Source organism: Cenococcum geophilum, assembly GCF_001692895.1.
Source record: "Cenococcum geophilum 1.58 unplaced genomic scaffold K441scaffold_66, whole genome shotgun sequence".
Classification (NCBI taxonomy): Eukaryota; Fungi; Ascomycota; class Dothideomycetes; order Gloniales; family Gloniaceae; genus Cenococcum; species Cenococcum geophilum.
Window position 1 is genome coordinate 897,164 of NW_027137624.1, and position 14,219 is coordinate 911,382.

The 14,219-nt window shown below is 51.9% G+C and overlaps 5 protein-coding genes across 5 annotated transcripts; 2 read left to right on the top strand and 3 right to left on the bottom strand.

Moving 5' to 3' along the window:
• Positions 1-616: 616 nt before the first annotated feature.
• On the bottom strand, positions 617-2,857 carry K441DRAFT_681804 (uncharacterized protein; the record flags this gene model as incomplete). The annotated part of the gene is made up of 1 exon (XM_067651513.1): positions 617-2,857. One exon carries the CDS (start codon positions 2,855-2,857, stop codon positions 617-619), a length of 2,241 nt encoding a protein of 746 aa, XP_067498102.1.
• A 552-nt stretch (positions 2,858-3,409) lies between these two features.
• K441DRAFT_310489 (uncharacterized protein) lies at positions 3,410-6,264 on the bottom strand. Its single transcript, XM_067641096.1, has 3 exons — positions 5,648-6,264; positions 4,545-5,592; positions 3,410-4,453 (listed from the first exon to the last, which is right to left on the bottom strand). Exons 1-3 carry the CDS (start codon positions 6,161-6,163, stop codon positions 3,909-3,911), a joined length of 2,109 nt encoding a protein of 702 aa, XP_067498103.1. The 5' UTR covers positions 6,164-6,264; the 3' UTR covers positions 3,410-3,908.
• Positions 6,265-7,034: 770 nt separating this feature from the next.
• K441DRAFT_646598 (uncharacterized protein) lies at positions 7,035-8,286 on the bottom strand. The gene is made up of 3 exons (XM_067646825.1): positions 7,775-8,286; positions 7,651-7,711; positions 7,035-7,592 (listed from the first exon to the last, which is right to left on the bottom strand). The coding sequence occupies exons 1-3, from the start codon at positions 7,930-7,932 to the stop codon at positions 7,530-7,532; spliced, it is 282 nt and encodes a 93-aa protein (XP_067498104.1). The 5' UTR covers positions 7,933-8,286; the 3' UTR covers positions 7,035-7,529.
• Positions 8,287-8,486: 200 nt separating this feature from the next.
• Positions 8,487-12,696, top strand: K441DRAFT_669020 (uncharacterized protein). Its single transcript, XM_067650090.1, has 4 exons — positions 8,487-8,803; positions 8,909-9,133; positions 9,195-11,569; positions 11,639-12,696. The coding sequence occupies exons 1-4, from the start codon at positions 8,762-8,764 to the stop codon at positions 12,312-12,314; spliced, it is 3,318 nt and encodes a 1,105-aa protein (XP_067498105.1). The 5' UTR covers positions 8,487-8,761; the 3' UTR covers positions 12,315-12,696.
• Positions 12,697-13,292: 596 nt separating this feature from the next.
• K441DRAFT_669021 (uncharacterized protein) lies at positions 13,293-13,730 on the top strand (the record flags this gene model as incomplete). The annotated part of the gene is made up of 1 exon (XM_067650091.1): positions 13,293-13,730. The coding sequence occupies one exon, from the start codon at positions 13,296-13,298 to the stop codon at positions 13,476-13,478; it is 183 nt and encodes a 60-aa protein (XP_067498106.1). The 3' UTR covers positions 13,479-13,730.
• Between the last annotated feature and the right edge of the window lie 489 nt (positions 13,731-14,219).

Here is a 14,219-nt window from a genome sequence, read left to right on the forward strand (position 1 = left end):
CTAAATTNNNATATCTTAAAAACNANNNAACTAATTACTATNTAACTTTAATAGANGCTNTANNNCNTATATAAAAGTCTAAATCTAANTTATTAGAATTTATTANTAAGTGGTTNTTAAGATGTTAAAGTATAANTTTTCTAATTTTTGGTGAGTTTTTAAAGTGGCCCACATGCTCGGGTGGCCCGCTTGCTCGTGAACTACGTTAGCTCTCACGCGGAGTAATAAGTGGCCGATTAAAATCCGCACCAACGGAATCACGTCTGAGCTTGCTGAGGTAAGTTTTTTGGTCTGGAAGAAGCCAGATGGGGGAAGTTTGATGCTGAGAGCTCGGTGGGGTAGAGGGTGGAGTAGAGGTGGGGTGGCTGACGGGTGGTGAAGAGCGTCCTAAGACTCTAAGGTAAGGTACCACGGGGTAAGCTATTAAGGATTGTAATTAAGTTGCTAGCTGGTAATTCGAGTCCACTTCAAAGCATTGCTGTTCTTTAGACTATCAAAATAGAAAGAAAGGAGAGAAGAGATGGATTCATTGGATAACATCAACCGATTTTCATTCCATCAGAGAGGAGTGTTCCTTAAGGTATTGTACATCATGTCTTCATGCAAACCTCTGAGTTTACTTTGTTAACAGCGCCTCAACTAGGGCCTTCTTGGTAGCAGTTGGGCCCCTTGCACCAACGCTGCTAAAAATTGTTCGCAGAGTTGCTACGGGCAATTTGTTGAGGTCTCCTTTTGATAATCCCATATCCTCCCATATATCCATCCGCATCCCCCCCGCAGCTAACGCCTGTTGTGTCCTAGTGATATACGCTATATGTCCTTCCGTTGTAGAACCGATGTCTTCCCCCGTGTGTACATGATTAGCAAGGGCTTGAGCAATGCGTTTAAGGCCTGAAGCGCTGAATTGACGCAGCATAGTCTCGGTAAATTGAGTCATCCGTGCATTTCCTGCAGATGGCGCAGAGGGTAGTGTGGACGAGGCGCCAGGTAGTGCGGACGACGCACCAGGTAGTGCGGTCGAGGCACCGGGTAGTGCGGTCGAGGCAGGTAGTGCGGGCGATGCACCAAGTAGTGTGAGCGAGGCACCAGGTAGTGCAGTCGAGGCACCGGGTAGTGCGGTCGAGGCAGGTAGTGCGGGCGACGCACCAAGTAGTGTGAGCGAGGCACCAGGTAGTGCGGGCGAGGCACCGGGTAGTGTGGACGGGGCACCAGGTTCGGGAACTTGTTCTCCCTTCCGAGTGATACTGACCTCGATTGGTTGCCCCATCTCGTCCCACTCCTGAACGACCTTATCACCGATTCGCCCCACCGCTATAATGTCGCCATTGTTGTAGGCCTTGCGAAGCTCACCCAGCGGTGCGACACATATTTCCGTGGCGGACCCTGCTTTGTACACGAAACCCACCTTGGAGGCCCAGGAATAAGTATGACTAGAGGCGGGGGGGAGGCGAGACTCATTGATTTGTATTTTTTCGAGGTCTGTAATAATGTCTTCAAACTGGACCGTCAATGCGAGTGCGTTGAGGGCGTTGATCCAGTCGCAGAGCCGTTGGCCACCACCGTCCTCATCAAGATCCAAAGTATCGAGAAGTCGCATGTCATATCTAACAGGCTCAAGATCTGAGCTAACCTCCTTCTTTATCCGAATGGACATGCGCCAGATTTTGCATGCTGGGCCACAGCACGTTATACAGTGGACAGCCAAGTTGTCGTTAAACTCCACAGGATTATTCGACTCGATGCTTTCGTTTTTTGTAATCCAGTGAAGAAGGAGTCTCTCATGGAGGAGGTATGCACTTATGAAAGCAGAGTAGTGCTCTGCCGCAAGATGATTAGACACTGTATCCTCTGATTTAATCTCCGCAATCCAGTTGGCGGGTAAGTATTTGTATTGGGCAAGTCGAAAAGCGGGTAATTCATCAACGTCGAAGTCCTGTATTCGGGACCAGAGGGACGACTGCGAGACGGCATATAGGTAATCAGGGTACCAGAGAATATGATTGCCCTTCTGCTTTAGTAGATTAGGAGCCCAGGGAACCGGTGCAACAATCAATCCAGACTCTCTTCGGTCATCGGCTGACGCGAGTAACGGCGGAAGGACCCCTACGCGATTTGATAACGACATTTTGGCCTGAACAACCTGGCCCATGAATGGCTCTGAAGGACCCCCATCTGGAACCCGTAAAGAGTCCTTAAGAAACCACCGCTTCCAAAGACACACTTCCCATTGTGCCTCGGATGCGTGAGATTTCCTGAGATACCTTAACTTAGATTTGATAAGTACTCTATGATCTTCACTAATGCTGGTGAACAGCTCGTCCCCAATTATGGAATTGAAGTCTGGTGGTTGTTTTCCATCTGAAGCATCCCGTACAGTTTTCTGGATTACAGCAAGGGGTTTCGCGTTTCGGCCTCTCGTGTATTGGATTGCAATCCACCGAGGATGCAACATCTCTTCAGCGTATCTTTGTTCCTCCTTTTTTGGTTGCGTCGCTGTTGTTATAATAGTGGAGTTATCCATCGCGTTCATTGTGGCCGGACACAGGTTGGCCAGACACAGGTTTGAGGGATACTGCTTAACCTTCGACTCCCGAATCAAGTCCCAAATGTGATCGCAGTTGTAATGTTCGTCGTGTGATACGGTGTCCACGGCTTTCCTTGCGGTGAGCTCCTCTGTTAGAGGCGGTATTGGGATTAGAGGGTATGGCTGTTGGCGTTTGCTTGAGGTAGCATCTGCAAGTACGTGCTTGGGCGGCTTTGAACTTCCCGTAATCTCTGTGATGCGCTTTCGCTTTCGCGATTTGCGATTTGACCGCCGTTGTGTGTGAGCCGTGGTGTTTATAACGGAATTGGCCATGGTGGAAAGAGGATTGTTGCTGCCTAGTTTTGGTTGAAGTTTTGGTTGAAGTTTTGGCAAGAGCGTAGAGTCAACTTAAAGAGAGGAGTAGGGCCGATTGTGAAAGCAAGCGCAAGAGCGGGCCGATTGTCAAAGTAAGTGTACTTAGAGAAGGTTCGACTGTCAAAGCAAGCGTTCTTAGAGAAGGGCTGATTGCCAAAGCAAGTTAAAATATCTCGTACATAGTCTGCTTCTCATTCAAAGGAAAAAAGACCCTGCCCTCAAGTGTTAAATGTGTTGTTGACGGTGTGGTCATCGTAGGAGGCGCATTTATTCGTGCACGTCCCCGCTTTAGCGTCGCGGTATGCATCACGTCTCCCAGCCAACCGAGGACGGCCTTCAAGTTCGGTGGCGGAGACTCGGCTGGGCGCCCGCTGAGTCACTCAGCTGCACATGATCATGAATATCCACGTCGCCGCCTGGAGCCAAACCGTGGATATACTATTGATATTGAGACTACGGTTCCAGAGCCATGAAACGCTTGAAAGACTTACACACTAATTTGCCAAAAAAGCAACAATGGTACTAACTCGCAGCCATGCGTCGAACGGGCTGCTTGATAAAACAATGCATAGTCATTGCTCCCAGTATGAAAAGGTATCAGTAGTCCCCACCAGTCAGCCGCCGGGTCTAAGGTACGTACAATAAATGCAACAGCGCAGCAGTAAAAGCACTCACCCCACTTCCTCCGCTCCTATATAACAATTCAACACCTCAGGTCGCAAATGCATGGAAAAGAATTCTCTCTATGGGACTATAACGCTCGAAAAAGCGCGACGAGATCCCACTCCTCTGCAACAGCAAAGCTGTCAGCAGCGCAAAAATGCTCTGTAATCGTGCTCGCAGGCATTAAATCCTCCGCCCGGTCGTGAGCTCGTGTATGCCATCGTTTCGCTCGGCCGTACCCCGTTCCGTCAGTCATCACGCCTAATGGCGATATTACATCATCACTGATGCTCCCTCCAATTAATTCCATTTGTGCTGTGCACAATCATGGCTCGAGCCAATTCTTTCAAGTTCCGTCCTCCATCTCCGCCCCGGAGTCCACATCTCTCTTCGTCGCCGTCTCGCTTTCAGCTTTCGTAGCAGGGTTTCCCTTCTTCGAAGCCGCGAGCTCTTTCAGCTCTTTCCTGAGCGCCTCCATCTCCTTGTCTTTCTCGCTGATCAGCTTATCCTTCTCACTAACTAGCTGGTCTTGCTCGTCCATTCTTTTCTGTAGCGTCTTGATATACTCGATCGCGCTCTCTACCGTTGCTGCTTTCGAGTTGCTTTGCTGCTGGGCTGTGCTACCGCCTGCACTGCCACCACTTCCATCCGGGCTCTTAGCGTCTTTGGCAGGAATCTGTGGGGACGGAAGTAGCGACTGCATTTCTTGTAACGCAGTGTTGATGCGATTCCGTCGGCCTTGTTCGGCTATTTTGTGTGACGTGCGCTTCGAAGTGAGATTGGTGGAGAGCGATGTCGGGTAAGTCACGCCGGGAACTGTTGTGCCGTCAAGGATATTTTGGTAATTTGATTTGGAAGCGAGAAGGAGGGCGTGGGTTTCGTCTGCGATGGCTATAGAATACGTTAGCAACAATTTTAAAATTTTCGCAGCCTATAATAAATAGGGTGGGGAAAGTAATATGGGGGGTTTTGGTCGACTTACCACCCTCGGGTAAAAGCGGTTTGATGCTTGGTGAAATCTTGGGCCTAAGAGCAGGACTAACAAGCGTGGAACTTGTACTATTTCTCTTTTTGTTCATACGTCCACTCTTAGAATCTGTCTTTTTGCCCCCATTGATAGCAAAGCCAGGACTAGTGGGTGAGGTAAGGGCACTCAGCGTTGGACTTGGCTTTCCTGAGAGTGCTGCACTGGCAGATGGAGTACTTAATGGTCCAAGTTTTGGTGTTTTGCGTGCGGGAATGCGTGGCGTGTTTTGATCTTCGTCTTGTATCGCAGTATCAATACGCGACAGTGATGGTCTTGAGAAGGAAGAAGCCGCTTCTGGAAGCGAGAGGTCATCGAGCATATGCGGCGCGTCTTGTCTGGAAAAGTTGGGAGACTGTTGAAGCCGCATGAGAGATGCGGGTGTTGCGGGGCATACTCCTGGCACCGAAGCGTTGGATGGAGCGGAGGTGTGTCCGCTCTTGGCAGTGATGGCGGGGGAATGTGTGACAGAGCCTGGTCTGGGCGGCGGGCGCATTTCTGACAATGGCTCGGGCGAGATCGATTCGGCTTCAGAGCTATCACGGCTTTGAGGCAACGGAAGATTATTGGAATTTGTTTGCGCGGTTTTAGATCTCTGAACTTCGTCTAGCAGATCGCTAACCTCTTTCGGTGGGATGGTCGAAGAAAGCGTTCCCTTTCGTCGACTAGGCTTCACGATTGGAGATTGGCGCACTCGAGTAGACGAGCCAGAAGACCTAGGTGCATTCCTCTTATTGCTTCTCAGACGTCTGGCAGGTTCCGGTTGTGATATTGCAGGGTCTCCAAGCATATCGACATCTATATCAACTGGCGATGTCCCGGCTGAACTCCCGGAGGTATTGTACTGACTTTGCTGATAAGAGCCCTTGTTCTGCTGATTTTGGGCCTTGAGCGCAGGGGATGTAAGGGGACTAAAGTAAGCTCCAGGCACAGTTGTATACTCAGGCATCTGGAAGCGGCTGTCGTGGGGCGTAACAGCGGGAGAGACGAGAGGGGTGAAGGCGACCTGATCCAAAATATTAGCCGTTAAAATCCGCAATTCCGGAGGGGATACTGACCACATCTTCCTTCCGGAGCTGGTAGCGCTGTTCGAAGAATGCTCGAGTTTGAGGATCTATCTGCTGAAGGTAGCGCGCGGCGTCACCATGCATCTCGACGCTGTTTGGTGTGGGTGGAACTCCAGCATGCGAGTGAAAGGTAGGGTCTTGGGCCGTTGAGAAGGGAATTTGAGACTGGGCCGGCTGGCTGAATGCAGGCATGTTGAAGTCATAGAAGCCATTCCCGGGCTGGGACATGGCGTTGCCTATAATTACATTTTGTTGTTGCGTCGGGGCTCCATTTGTCGCGTCGCGATGCTCGTTGGATATGGAGGGCGAGAAATGCTGCATGTCCAACGAGTCAGCGAGCTCGGTAAGCTGCTGATTGTTGTCCTGCGCATTCTGTCCATTTGCGCCGTATACACCGAAATCGAGGTCAATGTCGAAGTCGATCAGGTTGCCAAAATCTTGCTCAGCAACGGAGGCCATGGGGTCATATTGATCTGCTCCCGACCATGACGAGTTCGCGGCTTCGTTCATAGTAGGGCGGTTTATTCGACGACGGTTGCGGTTCCGTTGGAGAGGCCAAGGGGGGTGCGAGGCTGAAAGATAGGATTTTCTTTTCCCGCGATGTGGTGGGGCTAGCGGCGAGTCCTCGGCGGCTTCATGCAAGATGTATCGCGGGTCAGCGCAACATAGACAGCGTCGCAAGGCGGATCGAAGGATACTCTGGGAGGTCGTCTCTAGAGTGGTGAGAGAAGAGGAGGTTCATCGAGTGTGGTCGCGATTGTCCAACGGGAAGGAGCCGTAGGAGGGAATAATCCCTGTGATCCTAGCCTGCATGACCCCACGGTGTTAGATAAGAGCAATGCCCGGCGGTTTGCCCAAACTGGAGTTTGCGAGCAGGGCGTGTGAGCAGTGTGGCGTCGCCATCGTCCACAATTATTCCAGAAGCCTGCCGAACCCGTCACGATCACAATACGAGCCGTCAGCCGAGCAATGAACTGCGCGCACTCACCGCGACTCGATTCAAGTAGTGAGTACCGCACCCATCGCAGCGGGCGACGTGGAGAAGCCGGTGCCCTCTCTGCGCGCCATGCCAGCGGCCCAGGCCTTAAGCAAGCAGCCTCTCAGCATCATCCAATCACGTGAAGTGTCGCTATTTCTCCGGGAGGACCCTGGTGCATTAGCAGACGGCAGACAGCTAGAGCAACAGAAGGCGGCAGCAGCGGCGGAGTAGCACACGCTTTTGTGCGCCTCTTTCGCTCGCTCACATACAATCCGGGTTATGCACTAACTCTCACTCTCGTACTCCGTCTTGCCCGTCTCTCATGGCCACCGGGGCTGGATTTNCATGCTGCGTTAGGCAGGTGCACACTCCGACTTCAGAGACGCACTCGGAAGTTAATTTCGCTACTGCAATTTGTTTGGTCCGACGCTCTGACCAGCCGTCGTCCTTTGAGTCTGCGAACGATGAAAACAAAACGGCTGCAAAAAGGCTGCCAAACGATAATAGCACCTAAAACGTACCGCGCACTGCGACAAATAACCGTGTAATTGGTAGAGAATGCTGAGTGAGACAAAGCGACCGGCTCGCCGTCATCTGAACAGAAGCCCACACCTCACATCCGAAGCCAGAAACCATCATGATCCCAAAATATACCTAAAAAAGGCCTTATGATTGACACGAAACAAAAAAGTCCCGTCGTCGAGCTGGGCGAAGCTGCGTGACCACTTTTTCCCCTTATCTTACAGTTCCCGAAGCACACAACCCTACTGAAAATCCCCAGGAAACTGCCATCTGGGTATTATCGAACCACGAAAAATAATGAAAACTTGCATAGCCGTAAATATCAACGCATGAACGCCATTGCACTTGAACATTCAACTCCCCATAGCTATTACCCTACATCACGATACAGCAGCCATTCGACTGTTGCGGGGCGTACGGATCTTCACGTTTGTCAATCTGTCATGCCATAAATCAGCCTTGCTGTCCGCACACCTAATAAGTCGTCGGCACCTACAGTTCCCCAGCGTGATGGCACCATCCAGTCTTTTGGCTCCTTGTCCGTAAATGCGATGAGACTGCAGAGTCCACGGTTAGCCCAGGCTCTTATGACACTACCAATCACACGGAAAGAGCCGTACTCCAATGCTGCTTCTGACACGGGTATTCTGCGGCGGTCCAAGTCCTCCTTCAACCTCGCGTTCAGTTCGGTGAGGCGGCGAAGCTTGAGCTCAGCCATGCTCTGCTTCTTGCTCTTGCCATCGCCACCAGCGCGGATCTCGTATGGCGCTGACATCATGCTGGGTGGTATCTACGGAGTGGCTGGTGACCAGAGGCGGAAATGCGACGCAGTATGTGGTCGGGGTCTGGGGTCAATGGAGCAGAGTTAGTATGAGCGTGAGAAGTGAGGTCGGTTGGCAGGAACGGTGCGACATGCCTGGAGGCTGCTGCGAAGACGAGAGGAAGCCGGAGCCAAGGAGCGGCGGAAGCGAGCCCTAGAGGCTGAGGAAGGAGCGTACGGAGGGGACTAGCAGATGCGATTGACGAGCTTGGGCTCTCTGATGGAGGGTATTAGGGTTGGAGACGGCCTAATGACAGTGGTCAAACGGTTGAGTCTTTTTTGTATGGGCGCGCAAGGAGTTCGAGGGAGGGCAATCCTTGAGACGGCCACTGGGTGGATTGGAAAGGGCCGCTAAGCTATTTCCATCGCGGGAACAAATTGGCCCTCACCGCTACCAAGCAGCACGAGTCGAGAGTGGTCGCAGTTCATGCACTCCACACCCAGCCCAAAGCCTTTGCGTCACAAAGCATTCATTGAATTTACTGCAAATAACTATAGTTATGCCTCTGCCTGCCAGCGAAGCCCGTCCGCGAGAGTGCAGACGGGGACGCCAGCTTTCGCCTTGATGCCTGGACTAGAGGGGGCAGAAGCCTCATTGCTGCGTGACTCTGAGTCTTCGCTTACGTTAGCGCACCGTGCCAAGGACACTCGTGAAATACTTCAACACCACAACGTCAATCACCGTTGCCCCATATCGACGACTTCGCTGTATCTAGCTGCCCTGAACCGCTGCATCACTCGCAGAATACCAGGCAGCTAGCACAGAAATCTCATCCAGGCCGCCAATATGCCGCCTCCACCACACAGCAGGCCCGAGAATGTGCTCAAGGCAAGTTTCCCCCTTTGTGCGGCGACCCGGATAGCAAAGGCAGCTCTTGTCTTCGGCCATCTAATGACTTCCTACGGAAACCTGGACTAACCTTTACTCCCATAGCGCGCGCAAGAGCTCATCGGGGTCCAACAGTCGCAGGCTGCGCTGTCCCTACTCCACGAACATGTCGTCTCAAAACGAACCCGAAACAGCCCCATCGCCTCACTCGAGCCGGTGATGATACTTTTTGTTGAACTGTGCGTCGATCTGAGGAGAGGAAAACTGGCAAAGGATGGACTGTATCAGTACAAAAACACCGCGCAAAACACAAACGTCGGAACCATCGAGGTATGTTGCTCCTTATCCCTTTTTGGTTTCACGCGGAATCTGACATAGTCTACAAATATAGCTCGTCTTCAAGAAATTCATCGAGTTGGCCGAACAGAAGGTTACTGAGGCCCAGGCAAAAGCAGATGAAGTCCAGTCGACTCTTGAAACCTCAGCCTCCACACAAAATATCGATGATCTCGAAGCATCGGAAACACCAGAATCCATCCTCCTCTCAACCGTATCTGGCGAACAATCTCGAGACCGCACTGACAGAGCTATTGTCACACCATGGCTAAAGTTCCTCTGGGAGACATACCGCACCGTTTTGGACATCTTCAAGAACAATGCCCGGTTAGAGGTCATGTACCAGACGACCGCCCATCAAGCTTTCCAATTCTGCTCAAAGTATGTCCGGAAGACTGAATTCCGCCGTCTCTGCGAGCTTCTACGGAACCATCTCCAAAATGCCGCCAAATTCTCCTCCCAGATGCATGCCATCAACCTCAGCGACCCAGATACTCTTCAGCGCCACCTAGATACCCGCTTCCAACAGTTGAACGTCGCCGTCGAACTAGAGTTGTGGCAGGAGGCCTTCAGGAGCGTCGAAGATATTCACACCCTCCTCAGCCTGAGCAAGCGTCCTGCAAAGAATGTTATGATGGCCAACTACTTCGAAAAGCTCACCCGGATCTTCCTCGTCAGCGAGAACTATCTCTTCCATGCTGCTGCATGGAGCCGCTATTACAACCTTATGCGGCAATCCGCCGCCGCCGTCGCATCAGGACAGAGCCCGAAGAAGGATAACCCTGCTGTCACCGAGGCTGACATGACCAAGGCGGCCTCATTTGTTCTTCTCTCAGCCCTCTCAATTCCAGTCATCAGCACTTCCCGGTCCCGCGGTGCACTTGTTGATGTCGACGAGGCTCGGAAAAACAAGAACTCGCGTCTCACCAATCTCCTTGGGATGTCACAAGCCCCCACTCGCGTCATTCTTTTCAAAGATGCTTTAAGCAAGGGTCTTCTCAAGAGGGCTCGACCTGAGATTCGTGAACTTTACAACATCTTGGAGGTTGACTTCCACCCACTCTCCATCTGCAGGAAGATCTCTCCAATCCTGTCAAAGATTGGCGCCGATGAAGAGATGAAGAAATATGTCGGACCTCTTCAGCAAGTCATCCTTACTCGCCTCTTCCAACAGCTATCTCAAGTCTACGACTCTGTTGAGATCAAATTCGTCCTTGATCTTGCTGAGTTCCCCGATCCGTTCCAGGTCACCAGCGGCACAATTGAGAAGTTCATCATGAATGGTTGCAAGAAGGGAGACTTGGCTATCCGCATAGACCATGCTACTGGCGTGCTCACCTTTGACTCTGATGTCTTTTCATCCGCCAAGGCCATGCATCCTGGATCTAGTGCTGGTTCAGCCGAAAGCGAGAAGAGCTCCGTTCAGCGCCTTCAGAGCACTCCTGCGGAAATTGTTCGCTCACAGCTCACCCGTCTGGCAAAGGCGCTATACATTACTTGCCAATATGTTGACACTAGCTTCAACGAGGAGCGACAAAGGGCTAAACAAGCTGCCCTTCTTCGGACCAAGGAAGGCGCCGAGCAGGAGCATCTTGACACTCTTGCCCGCCGTGAAATCATCCAGCGCAAGAAGGAGGCCGCATCTAGCGCTCTCGCTCAGAAAGAAAAGGAAGAGGCCACCCGCAAGCGCATCCGTGCTCAACAAGTCCAAGAAGCCGAGACGCAACGCCTTGCCGAGGAGCAGCGCGAGCGTGAGAAAAGGCGCCAGCAAGCCGAGCAAGCACGAGTACAGCGTGAGGAGATCGAGAAACAGATCAAGGAGCTCAGACAGGGCACCAAGGTTGACATTGAAATCCCTACCGATATTTCTGAGTTAGACTCAGCCCGTATTCGTGCACTCAAGCTTGCAGCACTTGAGAAGGAAAAGAATCAGCTCGGCGAACAGCTTCGCATTGCTGGCAAGCGCATCGATCACCTAGAGCGTGCGTATCGACGAGAAGAAGTCAAGCATTTGACCAGGGATTATGAAAGGCAGATGGTTTTGGATGAGGAAGCGTACGAGAAGGCAAAGGTTGAGGAACTTAAGGAGGCGGAGCAGAAGCATAAAGAGGACGTGGCACTCAAGCATCGTCTCTCAAAACTTGTCCCTACGTACCAACGCTTTATCGCCGATGTTCGGGAGCAGAGAAGGTCAGAATTCGATAGGCGTAAGAAGGCAGCTGAGAAGGAGCTGCAGGCCAAGATGGCTGCACGCGTCAAGGAGGTTAGGGAGCAGAGAGCTCGAGAACGTAAGGCGCACGAGGAGCAAGAGAGGTTGGAGAGAGAAGCGGAAGCTAAGGCGAGGGCTGAAGAAGAAGCGAAGGCCAGAGAAGAAGAGGAACGGAGACAACGTATGCTCGAAGAGAAGCAAAAGAGAGAGGAAGAAAGGAGGTATGTGACATCCTCATTTCCCCACCTACAAAATCCGTTCTTTGAATTATCAACTGACCCCCGTAATAGAAAACTCGACGAAATCGCCGCTCGCCAACGCCAGCGCGAGGAAGAAGCAGAAGCGAAACTCCTAGCCAAGAAGAAGGGCTTCACAAGCAACGCCCCCGAGCGTCCTGTGTCCCGCGACCTACCCGCCGAACAAGCTCCACCTGCCATCGGCTCGGGCGGCCCACCACGTCTCAACCTCGCGGGTGGCAAGCCCTCTTGGCGCGACCGCGAGGCCGCCAGGTCCTCTTCCCAAACCCCTTCTGCCTCAGCCGAGCCAGAAGCTGCGCCGGCGCCGGTGCCAGCGCCCAAGCGAACAGGCTACGTGCCGCCTGCGATGCGCCGCGGCGAGGACGGTAGCCCCGCGCCTCCCGCAGTCGGCTGGCGCGCGCGCGAAGGCAGCGGCCGTGGCCGTGAGCCGCGCGAGGAGTCCCCGGCCACGGGCCCCAGCCGCTTCGGCCCGTCCGGCCGCACCGGCAGCTTCAGGGATAGCGGCGAGAGAATGCGGACGCAGAGCCCGGCCACCGGAGGCAAGTTCGTGCCGCCGGCGCTCAGGGGACGGACTGAGGGCGCGAGAGAGGGCGAGGGAGAGGGCGGGCGTGAGAGGGAGAGGGAACGCGAGCCGCTGCCGCCGCCGACGCAGGCGCCTAGTGATGGGAAGTACCGCCCTGGTGCGTTCAGGAGCAGGCGGGAGGTTTAGCTAGTGCGTGGGTTGAGGTGGCGGTAGCGACGTGCACGTTTTCGTTGCTCGGCTCGGACTGTTTGTGCTAAGGAATTGCGGGCAGGGTTTGCATTGAAGCGGGGCTGTACTCGAGCTTCTTGTTCTGCTGCTGCTGCTTTTTCTTTAGGAACATGGTAAATCAACCGGAAGGTTTTCTCTTTACTTTTTTCTTTTTCCGCTTGACTACTACTATGACTTTTATTGTGCTTGTGCGGGCTTCCTGGTTTCTAGGGGACTTGTATCTGAGAGTGTCGGTGTGTGTTGCTAGCTGCTGTTGAGGATGCTGTTGAGCTGGATGCTGATGGTGGTCTGAGTGCGGGTGCAGGTGCGGGTGCGGGTGCTACTTTTGTCTGGTAATTTGATAGATATAGGAATATGGATTTGGATTTGGGATCAGGACTTGGCTTGTCCGTTGTGTATTACACGTCGTGTAGTTGCATGGTTTGTGATCATTGCTGAGGCCTAGGTGCACTTTCTGCGGCGTTTGTTGGAGTCTATCAACCATCTGACATATAAGAATGGTGAATTTGGAGAGGTTCAACCGAAGCAAGTTGCCGTGGTGGTAAGTGAAGTGGATTTGATTTTCCCTTTGCATTTCTGCTGTAGAGGTAACTTTAAGCCCGTGGGTCTTTTTACAATCCTTATAATCTAGCTAACTACTTCCAGCCTTAACTCATCTTAGGGGCCGTTCGGTTGCAAGTTCAGATCAGAATGAGGGCTTCAGAATGGATCTGATCTGGAGCTCCAATCTGATTCTGAGGCGACCGTTCGGTTGAATTCCAGTTCAACTTGACTTCAGCCACAAATTTTTGATGTTCCTCTGACCGCCCAAAAAACACGCTAAAAGTTACTAAAAAGTTGGCAACTTTACCGCATATAGAATCTGAACTGAGGTCTTGGCGTCAGTTCAAATAAGGAGCTTCGAGCTCCTNATTTGAATCTGAAGGCTTCAGATTGCACATGTCCGTGCAACCCGTAGAGCCACAGACGCGTGTCAAATCGGGAAGGAACGCGTTCATTCTGCCGGACTTTCAGTTCAGATTCAATCTGACGCTTTTGCAACCGAACGACCCCTTAGCCTTAAACCTCGAAATATGCCTACTGGAAGACAGGGTGTATTTAAGCTCAGGATTGAAGGTGTAAAGATGTTAGGTTTCTGTCGCCCTTCGACCCCACTTTAGGACTTCCAAGCCAAATCATTGACAGTGGTCAAATCTCGAACGGCCAAATTTCTCACCAGAGCTTACATCAACCTGCCTTGTTACGCGAGCTCTCTGCCATAAGGCTGAGTTTTATAGGCACTGCCGGGCAGTACCTTATCTCACTTCGCAGCGACCATATTCTTCTCAAACAAAAGAAAAATATTATTCTTATCCACGTAGTATTGTCTCCAGCCAGTCTTTAGCGATGGCTGCGCCTTTCGGCTTCTTAGTCGGCGATTTCGTCTCAATCATCAACCTCATCCGGAATGTATCCCGCTCTCTGAAAGATAGCCGGGCGCTAGCTCCGAGTCCAAACATGTTACCCAAGACCTACGGAGCCTCGAAGAAGCGTTTGAGCAGCTATGGACCACCAAAAATCCATGATGAGGGGCACCGGAAAGCTCTCAGCATGACGGCAAGAGGATGTGGAGCTACGATCACGTGGTTTTTGGTAATTATAGAATGATATTAACCACCTTTGGAGAGCTGCAGGCTCAGAAAATAGGATTAGAAGTATGCTGAGGAAGAGGAGGTCTAATTGAGTTTACATCGAGGGTGTGAGCGAAATTCAGAGAGGAACTCTATGGGTATACGGCCAGCATTCAGCCATTGCCTACGACGAGTTGCATGTAAACATTGCATATATAATTTCTTTGACTTTGTCTAAGGATTTGCAGTACGT

What these genes read in the sequence shown, in the direction of transcription:
- K441DRAFT_310489 (XM_067641096.1), bottom strand. Translation starts at nt 6,163, where the DNA reads ATGAACGAAGCCGCGAACTCGTCATGGTCGGGAGCAGATCAATATGAC. An exon ending in ACCAGCTCCGGAAGGAAGAT is followed by an intron (nt 5,593 to 5,647) that starts GTGGTCAGTATC and finishes ATTTTGGATCAG; the next exon opens with GTCGCCTTCACCCCTCTCGT. An exon ending in ACCGCTTTTACCCGAGGGTG is followed by an intron (nt 4,454 to 4,544) that starts GTAAGTCGACCA and finishes CGTATTCTATAG; the next exon opens with CCATCGCAGACGAAACCCAC.
- K441DRAFT_646598 (XM_067646825.1), bottom strand. Translation starts at nt 7,932, where the DNA reads ATGATGTCAGCGCCATACGAGATCCGCGCTGGTGGCGATGGCAAGAGC. An exon ending in GTGTCAGAAGCAGCATTGGA is followed by an intron (nt 7,712 to 7,774) that starts GTACGGCTCTTT and finishes TGGACTCTGCAG; the next exon opens with TCTCATCGCATTTACGGACA. An exon ending in TGCCATCACGCTGGGGAACT is followed by an intron (nt 7,593 to 7,650) that starts GTAGGTGCCGAC and finishes ATGGCATGACAG; the next exon opens with ATTGACAAACGTGAAGATCC.
- K441DRAFT_669020 (XM_067650090.1), top strand. Translation starts at nt 8,762, where the DNA reads ATGCCGCCTCCACCACACAGCAGGCCCGAGAATGTGCTCAAG. An exon ending in GGCCCGAGAATGTGCTCAAG is followed by an intron (nt 8,804 to 8,908) that starts GCAAGTTTCCCC and finishes TTACTCCCATAG; the next exon opens with CGCGCGCAAGAGCTCATCGG. An exon ending in CAAACGTCGGAACCATCGAG is followed by an intron (nt 9,134 to 9,194) that starts GTATGTTGCTCC and finishes CTACAAATATAG; the next exon opens with CTCGTCTTCAAGAAATTCAT.